The sequence below is a fragment of the Arvicola amphibius genome, chromosome 4, assembly GCF_903992535.2.
Source record: "Arvicola amphibius chromosome 4, mArvAmp1.2, whole genome shotgun sequence".
Lineage (NCBI taxonomy): Eukaryota > Metazoa > Chordata > Mammalia > Rodentia > Cricetidae > Arvicola > Arvicola amphibius.
In genome coordinates, this window is record NC_052050.1 from 8,165,237 (window position 1) to 8,176,139 (window position 10,903).

The window sequence follows — 10,903 nt, forward strand, 5'->3', positions numbered from 1 at the left end:
CCACTGCCTGGCAGCTTTTAGATATTATACACAGTGCAAGACATAGTTTATTGCTGGCCCAGACAAAGATCTAAATCCTGGACCTTAAGTATGGTTTCAACTGAATGCTGCACTCTCCTGCCACTGTAAATTGGGAAAACCCCAAGAGAAAGCCTTCTAAGTATACTGTTCATTAATTGCATCAGGAAGAGGCTGCCTTGGAGGCGTCCAGTAGGAATAGTCACCTGGAGTCTGGCTTGCTCCGGCCACTCTTCACTTCCTCCCCTTTGCTGGTCAGAACGATGTTGAGGTAGCGCAGGTCATAGAGGAGCTGCAGGGCTCGATTCTGGGTCACTGGAAATGTCCCTTTCTGCAAGTGAAGGCTGGCTGGTGAGTGGTTGCTTACGTGATTGCTGCGGGTTCTGCTTGTATTACAGCTTGGTACAGTTTCAGAAGGTGCCGCTCGCTGACACCACAGGTTCAGTCTAGAACCCTGGTCTTAAAATCTCAGAGACCCAGCCCTTAAAGTCAGGCTCTGGGCTGAAGGTGGCTATCACAAAGGGGCAAGGCTTCTTGCCTGGAGATGTGAGCTTTGAGGCCCAGAAGTGAAGACTTCCAAGTCAGGATGGCCCTGCATTTAAACGTTCCTAGTGAAATAGGACAAGTCAAGGGTCAAAGACATGGGTGTAGTGGCGGCCGAGAGGCTAGGGCCTCCTCCCATCCTAAAAAGAACCTCTGGTGCCACAGCTTCCTCCATCCTGCATCTCACTCAGCAACCAGCATGGAAGGGATGGGTGTATCTCCTGTGCGTGGAAGCCACTCCCAGCTGGGCGGCCCATCTGCTGCTATTTGATCCTGTGTACATCAAGGGTTTAAAGGCTTGCTCAGAGTCTGCATGAGCAAATGGTGGCACTGGTGCCAGAGCTTAGCTGTTTTCACTGTGAAAACTTTTGCCCTGTCCATCAGTCCTGACCTTCAGGGTGACAGAGTCAACCTGCGGAGCTGAATGCCTCTCCTAACACAATGGAGCATATTTATGGGACCGGAGTCAGGGCTGGGCAATGATGCCATTCTGTGCCCTTCATACAAACTGCCCAAATGCAAGAAAAAGGTCTGCTCATTTGGGAAAACATCTGGATATCTACCTTTACCTGCTGTTCCTCTGTGAGTTGCTCATAGGCAGCTATGACTTGGGCCACACAGGTCTTCAGCATCTCCTGCAGGGTCACCTTGGGCAAGGCATGGCCTCCAACCCGATTAACTTCCTGGCACAAGCTAAACAGGAAGGACTGTACATACCAGGACGGCTGAAAGATAACAACACGTTGGTTAAGTTCACTCAGCAAGCCCCACGCGGCCCTCACTTAGGATACCTCTCCAATCAAGCATCTGCCCACTGAGTGAGCACTCAGCTGGTCCTTGGAAGGCACACATGGATTTCCAAACCATCCTGTTCCCCCAGAGCAGTTTGTCCCCTTCTGCGGCCCACGCACCCGTGACAGTGGGACGGACTCACTTGTGTAGGGAGGCGTATCTTAGATGTGACACTGCTGCCAGACTCGGTCTCCTCTTGAATTTCTAGTTCATCCCAGTTGGTGGCAGTGGCCAGGATTGAGCCAGCGTCACTTAAAAGCAATGACTGAGTGAAGCCACAGATCAGGAACTGGGGATAAAAAAAGAACAGACACATCAGTTCCTCGGGGCCCTCGCAGCGTCGGTTTAAAGTGGCCAGTGTGTGGGTGGTAAACAGCCAGCCCCATTCCCCTAGCAAGTCAACACCCAGCAGGAGGATGCAGTTGCTTGCCACCTTAGTAATGCCAGGTGTCACCTGGATGGAGACCACAAGGGGCTGTGGTATTGACACGCAAGCAGGAAGCAGGGTTCCCTGTCCAGGTTGGTAAAAGGGAAACATGCCATAAAATCTAGGGCGAGGAACAGAAGTTTACACAGGAGCTGCCTGGTACAGGTTATGGCAGATATGCATAAGCATTAGCTATGAATATGTCAGCAGGACTGAGGATGGCCAGACTGGAGTAAGGCCCCAAGAAGTCCCGTCACTCCCTGTCACTCACTTTCACAAGCGCTGAGCTCCAGACCCGGTAGGCCACGATGCTCTGTTGGAGCAGGACTTCCTTCACTTCCTGCCACTGAGCCTGCACAGGGAGCACCTCCTGAGCTTTCTCCTTCCCCTGCTGTTTCAGAGCCCTAGCCTCTCTTGCAGGTTTTTCCGAGCCCCCACACTTTCCCACAATACACTGCTTCAGGTGAGGGCACAGTTCTCCCAGGGACTGGCAGAGTCTGGCCATGAAGAGGACTGCATGCAGTTTGCTGCCATGAAGGATATCCTTCTGATCGCGTGTGACTTCTTCAATGGTCTGCAGCTCTGCCTGGATGCAACCCACAATGTACTTGATGCAGGTCACGGACTGAGTCCGCAGCATGTCCTGCACAGTCCCGGCATCTGCATGTCTGTCAAAGGCAGAGTTCTTAGCCTGGCGCACGGGAGAGGGGTCCTTGGGCAATGGCGTGTCACTGGAGGGAAGGTAGGCCAGGAGGTCGTCCAGTTTGACCTTCAGCTTAGAATCCAGGGCAGAACAGAAGCTCTGGACCCCAGGGCTGACCGCTTGGGCTTTCATGGAGAGGCCACTGTTGGCAAACTGAGGCCGGTTTGCCACGCTGACCCAGGCAGCATCAGAAGGCAGGTCGCTGGGACTCTCGGACCAGAGGAAGAGAGACATGTTCTGCTCAAAGTGGACGTGCTTACTCGGTGTGGAGTTGTTGTTCTCCAGTTCCTGCAAAGCTGATACCAGAAGCTCTTTGGAGCTGTTGGAGATGGATTCAAAACCTTCTCTGGTCAGGGTCTAAAGAGGAGAGCAGAGTTTCAGTCATTACTTTCCAAACGAGCTAAAATGGCAATTTATGCCAGCATCTGGAACGTTCTTTACCACACTCAGAGTGAGTGTTGGTGCCCAACTGTGAAATGCCACACAGGCTCAGGGGTTAATGGCTTGCTCTACCGTGGTGGCACTCTGGGAGGTTGTGGCATTTTTAGGAGTGGGTTTAATGAAAGCAAGGCTACCGGTGCTCCTCAGGATCTGTGCTGTTGTCTCTCCCACCCCATCTGCTTCCTGTTTGCCATGAGGTAAAAAGGTTCTGCTGCATGCTCTGGTCATGTGTTCTGCCTCACTACAGAGGCTCTAACATGCTCTGGTCATGTGTTCTGCCTCACTACAGAGGCTCTAACATGCTCTGGTCACATGTTCTGCCTCACTACAGAGGCTCTAACATGCTCTGGTCATGTGTTCTGCCTCACTACAGAGGCTCTAACATGCTCTGGTCACATGTTCTGCCTCACTACGGGCACAAACCAGCCAGTGACCATGTACTGAACTCTCAAAACTCTGAGCTAAAATACATGGTTCCCCAAGGTATCTCACAGCGATGAGTAAAAGGGCTAACGCTGCCAGCCCTGTGTGGCAGAGGAGAAAGCATCATGGAGGGACATCTGACAGGGACCTGCTAATTCTCTTAGCTTTTAGAAAATTTAGATGTGGTAAGAAACAGGGAAAGAAAGCATCCAGTACATTTTCAACGTGGACAAAAGGGCATGCTAGGCTTGGGCATCAGGTGGTCCAAGTGATGCTCACCGCACCTGTAACCGATCTAAGAAGAGCTGCTGCATCAGGTCCTCCCAGAACAGGAGCGGCTTCTCCAGAAGCCGCCGACACACCACTTCCCAGCTGTGGCTGGCAGACTCGTTGGTGAGCAAGTCCCATACGGCGTCTCTGATCCCTGCGAGACCTTTCATGCTCTTCACGTACATAAGCAGGTTGGTGATCCCATTCTTAATGTCTTCACTGCACCTGTAACAAGACCACTTCCTTGGGCTCCACTAGATACTGACTTCCGTATTTTGTTGTTGTTGTTTGTTTTTAAAAGAGAGGGCTCACTATGAACTCCTGGCTGGCTTGGAACTTGCTATGTAGACAGGCCTCTGTTTCCAGTGCACTGGGATTGAAGGTGTGCACTAGCATACCTGGCCTTGATTTGTGGTTTTTACATCACTAAGAAAAATTCTTAAAACTTCATTTGAAGCCTCTGGCCTGAGTACATCAGCACATTTCTAACTGGACTGAAGCTGGGATCCTGCAGCCCTCTTATTAAACAGGCCACCTTTTATCTAGAGCCCCATGGCATGGCTTCAGAACCAGCACATTAAGCAAAAGTCCAGAGTATACATAACTCAAACATAAGGAGAAAAGCCTTTACTTACTTTTTCAGAAAGATAAATTATTTTAAAGATATTATTATTATTATTATTATTATTATTATTATTATTATTATTGACAGGATTTCTCTGTGTAGGCATGGTTGTTCTGAAACTCATTGTGTAGTCCAGACTGGCCTCAAACTCAGGGATCTGCTTGCCTCTGCCTCACAAGTGCTGGGATTAAAAGCGTGCACCATCACTGTCTGGCAGAGATTTTATTTTTAATTATGTGTACTTGTGTGCTTGTGAGTGCAGGTGCCCCCAGAGGTCAGAGGCAGCAGATCCCCTTGGAGCTGGAGTTACAGAGATGGATGTGGGCTGCTTGATGTGGGTTCTGGGAACTGGGTCCACGTCTTCTGGAAGAATAGCAAGTGCTCTAGACTGCTAAGCCATCTCTCTAACCCACGAAAAAATAGCTTTATGATTCTTCCACACAGATACTAAGAGGGTACAAGGGGAGCAGTGCACCCCGAGTGGGTCACCCAGGTGACTGAGAGTCTCAGTGCATGTCTCCCAAGTGTGGCCACATCAGAGGCTGCATGCAGGTCAAGCCTCAGGGACGCTCTCTGATTGCTTACATGTCGATCCACTTCTGCAGCGTGTCCTTCAGGTACTCCTGGCTGATGGGATGAGCGAGCGTCCGTAGCTCTGGCTGGAACTCCATAATGGAGGCTGGCAGGTGTCTGAACCAGCTGCACAGCTGCATCTCCCCTTGCAGGACACCGATGCCCTTTCCTGGAGAAAAGCCAAGGGAGAAGAATCCAAGTTGTGCTTTGAACAGCATATTAAGAACTAAAAACCATCAGGGAAATCCTAGCCCACCACCCTTGTGGGGCAGTCTGGATAAAAGGTTAGAAAAAGGAGGTACAGGGAATGTTGGGCCTTCATTGTGTGTTCCCCACACTCTGCCATTCTGCTGGTTGAGAAGAATAGCACAACCAGGAGAGAAAGGAGGGCAAAAAATGGAAGGAAGGGAAGAGTGATGTACAGTCGTGTGTCTGCGTGCACACGCACGCGCGTGAGGTGGGATCTTGCCATGTCACTCAGACTGGTCTCCAACCCTGAGTCCTAGTGGTCTTTCTGCCTCAGATTTCTGAGTAGCTAGGGATACAGGCGCACGGCACTGTACCCACCAGCCATGGACGTTCTAACTATAGAGCTTAAGTTGTCAGAAAAAGTGCAGGCTATTTGTTTCCCTCTCCTCAGCGTCCTAGGTCCTTGAGATCCAAGGGAACAACCACTGGCAACCTGTCCTACTCGGGGAGTCTCCTGGTCATCCCACAGGTCTGCACTGTGCTCCTTAGGCAGCGCCACTCAGCAGCCTGGCCTACAAAGTCGGTCCCAGGACAGCCAGGGCTACGCAGAGAAAACCACTCTGAGTTTGACACACAAGGCCCTTGCAAGGTAACCGTGTATGTCTTTCCCTATGCCAGGGTAAGTCAGTTAGTACTCACCTTCCGTGAGAGGGATAAATTATTACATGCCAGCTGGGGGGGGGGTAGGGTCGGAGGGTGGTGTGTGTGTGTGTGTATGTGCATGAGCGCACACGCGTGTGTGCCTGTGTGTGTGTGCGTGCATGAGTGCGCACGCATGAAAACGTAAGAAAGGTGATGTCACTCAGAGATGAGCCTGATGTTCACTTTCTCCTGGAAATGAGTTCCTGGTTGTAACTATCCTGTACTCATTTCTTTTCCCCTTTGCTGCTTCCATAGTCACTCTGCCGACAGTCCCACCTGACCTTGCACTCCTATGATGCCAGGGATCTGTCTCTGCCAGCCATCCTGTGGCTGCTAATGCTGTTACCTGCAGGTACACTGCAGGCGCGTGTCTGCTCCCATCTCTGGGTCTCAGTGTCTCCTCTGCAAATGCAAATCCACCACCAGCCGCAAACGACTTCCTCTTCTAGTTAACGTAGCTCCCTCCCTTCCCACGTGCTTCCCAATCCTTCACCCCCAGTCCTCTCAAGAGACTGACTGTCCATTTAGCCCCATCGCATGGCTAAACCTTTCTAAACCCTGTCCCCATCCTATGTCTGACTCTGGCCCATGGTGACAGCCTCCTGTTAGCTCTCAGTATCACTCTACCCTGCAGGGCTCCACTGCCACATGAGAACTTTTAATGACAGCTGGGGAAATGCTACCCCAAAGAAGTGTGGGATGCATGGGGACATATGGCAGAGGACACATCCCAAGCCTGCAAGGTCATGGAAGGATACCTTCATCCCTGGATAAAGTCCAACCTCCTATGTCTGGCCCGCGTGGCTGCCCGCATGGCTGCATACTACCTGGGCCCTGACCATGCTTCAAGGCTCTTCTCTAGATCCTCCGCTCCCTCTAGAAGCATCTGCTGGCACTTTCAGCTCCTCGGACGTGCTACCATCCTCATCTCAGAACTCTGAACCTCCTTTTTCTTTACCCGGGATTCTTCCCTTCTTACTCACTAACTCTTCTCAACCTCCACCTTTCAGTTTTGTTTTCTGTTTTTTAGTTTTTCAAGGCAGGGTTTCTCTGTGTAGCTCAGGCTGTCCTGGAACTCACTCTGTAGACCAGGCTGGCCTCGAACTCAGGGAGATCCTCCTGCCTCTGTCTCCCAAGTGATGCCAAGGAATAGGCCTGCCACTGCCCGGTTTCAGCTTTCAGTTTAACCAGGGAAGTCCTCTTTGGCCTTGAGAGGATCCCTCCAGTGTTGCTAGGCAACCGGTACTTTGCATTTACAGCAATGACTATGCTTGGCATCAAACAGCACCCAGCACCTCTGAAGATTCAGCATCTGCTTTTACAACTCAACTATGATGTTTGCGGAGCAGGAGACGGGATCTTCCCAGCTCACTGATTCAACCCCCAGAACCTGGCGCAGCAGCTGGGATGGGGGGCAGATCAGCTGACGGAATGCGGAGAAAGGGCCTGAGCTCACCTGTGGGATGCTGGCTTGTGATTGTCTCCAGGGTGGAGAAGAGCAAGCCACAGGGCAGGGATGGGTCAGGCAGCACGCCTTCCGGTAGACTGTAGAAAAGGGCATGGGCTTGGTTCAGAGTGGTAGCCAGCAGCTCCACCAAAGAACAAATCTGGGCCTTGATGCTAGCACCTGGAAGAAGAAGACACCCTCTTTTAAACTTTCCCTTTACCAAGGCTGGACACAGGACACTGATGCCTCGGATTGTCTCGACACACACCGCTCCATCCCGTTAGAGAATTACATTTTAGAGGAAAGCACACCCACCGTGGTGAGGCTGGTTCAGGAGATTCTGAATAGCCGCCTTTCTGGCCATCAGGAAGTCTGTGAGGGCTTGGCGGGGAGAACTCTCCTCCAGGAGCATTATAGAGCAGAGGGCCTCCGCCACAGCCTGGTCCGACACATTCTGGCATTTGAGCAGCATCTTGCTTTCATGCAAAATAGTTGACCTAGAAAGACTCACAAAGATCAACAAGGAATGGCTAACATTTGGGGTGAAGTATATTACCCCAAATTAGGTGAGAAAGAAGAAGGGCTCTGGGACACAGTCGGGATTAAGTGAGGTCCAGACATCCTTAGAGAGCCTGGGCGCGCTCACTTACCGGAAGTGGCTGGCTGCTGCCACCTGCCGGATGAGAATGGGGAATCTCGAGAGGATGGGGTTGTATCTGGAGCTAGAGGAGTCAAGCTGGAGCAGGCTGTGCAGGTGGCAGCAGAGCAGGTAGAGCTGTGTGGCCTGGAGATGCTGGGAGGCTTCCATGGAGCTCCAGATCTTCTCGGGGATCTCGAACAGAAGCTTGATCTGGGCAGCCACGCTGTAGAATTTCTCGGATGGCGGCTGCGGCTGGCGGGCAGAAGGAGAGCGAAGGAAAACATGGCTCCGTTTATAGAGGATTGGGGAGAAGTTGGGGGATACTTTAAGGTTTGACGCTTTTGCCAGATGTGGTGGCGCACACCTTTAATCTCAACACTCAGGAGGCAGAGGCGGGTGGATCTCTGTGAGTTCAAAGCCAGCCTGGTCAACACAGCGTGTTCTAGGACAGCCAGAGTTAAACAGAGAAAACCTGTCTTTTTTTTTTTTTTTTTTTAAATCAAGTTTCATCAAGCTAGACTTAGTCACTCAGCCATGGGGCAATGGGGTCTGACGCAGGCCAACATCTCCCCATCTAGTTATTGGTGGCAGGAGCCCTTTATACAAGTTCCTCCTTTGTCTGATGTTCAGCCTTCCTACTTCCTCTCCTCCCTCTTTGAGGGCACCAAAGATTTCTGTGCTCCCTGTTCATCTGGCCTAAGCTTCAGGCCTCTCAGTCTGCCCTCTAACCTCACGATTCTGTCTTCGCTAGTGGTGTGTGTGTGTGTGTTGGGGGCGGGGCGGGTGGATTAACTGTGGCTCTTGTGTGCTCCTCCCTATCTGCCATGAGAGGCAAGCAGGTCTTCAGACATCAAATGCTAACAGTTTGATCTTGGACTTCCCAGGACCCAATACCGTGGGAAAATTAATTTCTATTCTTTATGAATTACGCAGTGTTGAATATTTTGTTAACAGCCTAGCTGGCCGGAGACAATCTCCCAAACCTTAGTCGTCCTCACTGAGGAGGACCCACACCTAAAGCACTTCCTCCAGAACTATTATGTTAGAAAGACACAAGTTTGGTGATTAATCACTTTCATGCTAAAATATTTTCTACTGCTATTCTAAATTATTTCCATTAAATAAATTGAACTTCTCATGGATTTATTTCCTTGGTTAGAGTATAAGCTGCAGGAAAAGGATTTGGGAGGCTTCTTTTTGTGATCTGAATGGGGAAGGAATTTGTGGGGCTGCCCTAGAAATGCAACAGCCATAACTATGAGAATCAATACATTTTAAAAACTAGGTTTATATAGTTGAAGTTTGGGGGTTTTTCATTTTTTTGTTTTTCAAGACAGGGTTTCTCTGTGTAGCTTTGGAGCCTGTCCTGGGACTAGCTCTTGCAGACCAGGCTGGCCTCGAACTCACAGAGATCCGCCTGCCTCTGCCTCCCAAGTGCTGGGATTAAAGGCGAGCGGAAGTTAGCCAACTAAGTCTGGTCCTCTGAAGGGGGCTGTACTTAACGCATAGATTAGGGAGTGATAGGGGCCAATGTATTTGCAACCTTCTGTGCCTATTTTCATTATAGTCGCCCAGTTTTTTGGTTTGGATTTTTCTGAAGCCCAAGTAGCACGAGAAAGCTAGCTCCGAATGAGAGTTGGATTGCGTTTTTGCTGTTTCTTCATCTGAAGCTCTCCCAGCTTAAAAATATTTACCCTATATGCTCTCTGTTCACGCCCAGGCCAATGGCCACGCTTAGGATGCGCTTCCCACCCCACCATTCTGCATCAGTTCTTTAATGTTTCAGGGAACGGAAGACAGGATGCCCTGAATTTTCTAGACCAGCTTCGTTGCCTAAAATGAAATTGTTCGCCTATTACAAGGGGGAGGGCCTGACGGCTGAGGCTGCCCTCCCTCAATCCTCCAGGCTCGGGTACCGGCGGGATGAGGAATGAATGACTTTATGGGAAGGTGTGAGCAAACGGGAGGAATCTGCTCTTTGACTGTCGAGAGACCCCTGGCGTTTTCAGTTAAAAGGGAAGGAGAGCGCCGGGAACCCGAGGGAGGCGAGGGAATCGTCCGGAAGTCCGGGAAGGCTCCTGGAGCAAAAGGCCGGTCGCCTTTTCGGGAGCGGACCAGCGTCCTGAGGAAGGCCAGCAGACGCCTCCCCTGAGCTCGGACCGGCGCGAGGGGCGGGCTCCTCCAGCGGAAGGTGAGGGGTGGGGTCCGCCGGACGCCGAGGGCGGCGGGACGTGGCGGGTTCGGGTCCCGGACTGACCTGCGGGGCCCGCGGGAGCCGGGGCGCCGCGGAGCCGGCCTGGCGGAGGCGAGCGCAGTATTGATCGGTGGCCCGCACGGCGTCCACCAGCCCCTCGGCGCAGCGGCGCATCTGGCCGATGGTGTCGGCCGCCTCGATCAGGTCGCGGTAGCGCTCGCCCACCATCTGCCGCAGCTCCTCCTTCTTGTGCTCGATCTCGGCTCGAACCTGGCGCTCCAGCCCGCGGATTTCCTCCGCTCCATGCGTCTCGAAGAGCGCGTTGGGATCGCGCAGATCCAGCCGCTTCAGAGCTGGTGAGGCGGTCGCGGCCGCCATGGTGCTGAGCCAGTGGCCACCCGGCCGCTTCCGCCTGCCGACACCGCCCCGCCCCGCCCCCCCGCCATCTTGGATGAGGGCGGAAGTTCTTCTGCCAGGCCGGGAGCCGGTCCGGTGTCAGGGCATGAGCCACGGTGGCAATGGGTGGCAATGTTGGCCTTGAGCGCTTGTTTTTTTTTTTTTTTTTTTTTTTTTTTCCTAATATCATAACCTCTCCTCTCTCCCTCCCATCTTCCTTTCCCTCCCCTTCTCCCTGTTACTCCACGTAGGGCATGTGTGGAGGTCACAGAACAACTTGCGGGAGGGTCACTCCTTCTGCCTTGTGGGTCTCAGGATAGAACCTTAGACAGAGGCTATCCGACTTGGAAGCAATAGCTTTTACCCGCTGTGCCCTCTCGCCTGCCCTGAGCACTGCTTTCCTTGGAGAAGCGAGGTTGTTAAGGTCGCTGAGTTAAGCACTGAACTGGTACTAGCTGGTCAAAGCCTTATAGTGACCTGGAACCCCTTATGTCGCACCCTAGCCCTTTCCCGTGAGAGA

General features: G+C 52.0%; 1 protein-coding gene across 2 annotated transcripts in view; it reads right to left on the reverse strand.

Moving 5' to 3' along the window:
* Positions 1-10,401, reverse strand: part of Cog1 (component of oligomeric golgi complex 1) — a 13,164-nt gene extending 2,763 nt beyond the window's left edge. Inside the window, exons 1-10 of one of the 2 annotated variants that reach the window (XM_038326205.1) lie at positions 10,051-10,401; positions 7,804-8,045; positions 7,469-7,650; positions 7,163-7,333; positions 4,828-4,984; positions 3,632-3,842; positions 2,052-2,840; positions 1,496-1,642; positions 1,131-1,286; positions 225-349 (exon numbers count right to left, since the gene is read on the reverse strand). In XM_038326205.1, the coding sequence (XP_038182133.1) occupies positions 225-349; positions 1,131-1,286; positions 1,496-1,642; positions 2,052-2,840; positions 3,632-3,842; positions 4,828-4,984; positions 7,163-7,333; positions 7,469-7,650; positions 7,804-8,045; positions 10,051-10,365 (2,495 nt within the window). In that variant the 5' untranslated portion in view covers positions 10,366-10,401. Of the gene's footprint in view, positions 1-224; positions 350-1,124; positions 1,287-1,495; positions 1,643-2,051; positions 2,841-3,631; positions 3,843-4,827; positions 4,985-7,162; positions 7,334-7,468; positions 7,651-7,803; positions 8,046-10,050 lie in introns of both variants that reach the window. The other variant, XM_038326204.1, reaches the window with a different exon arrangement.
* Between the last annotated feature and the right edge of the window lie 502 nt (positions 10,402-10,903).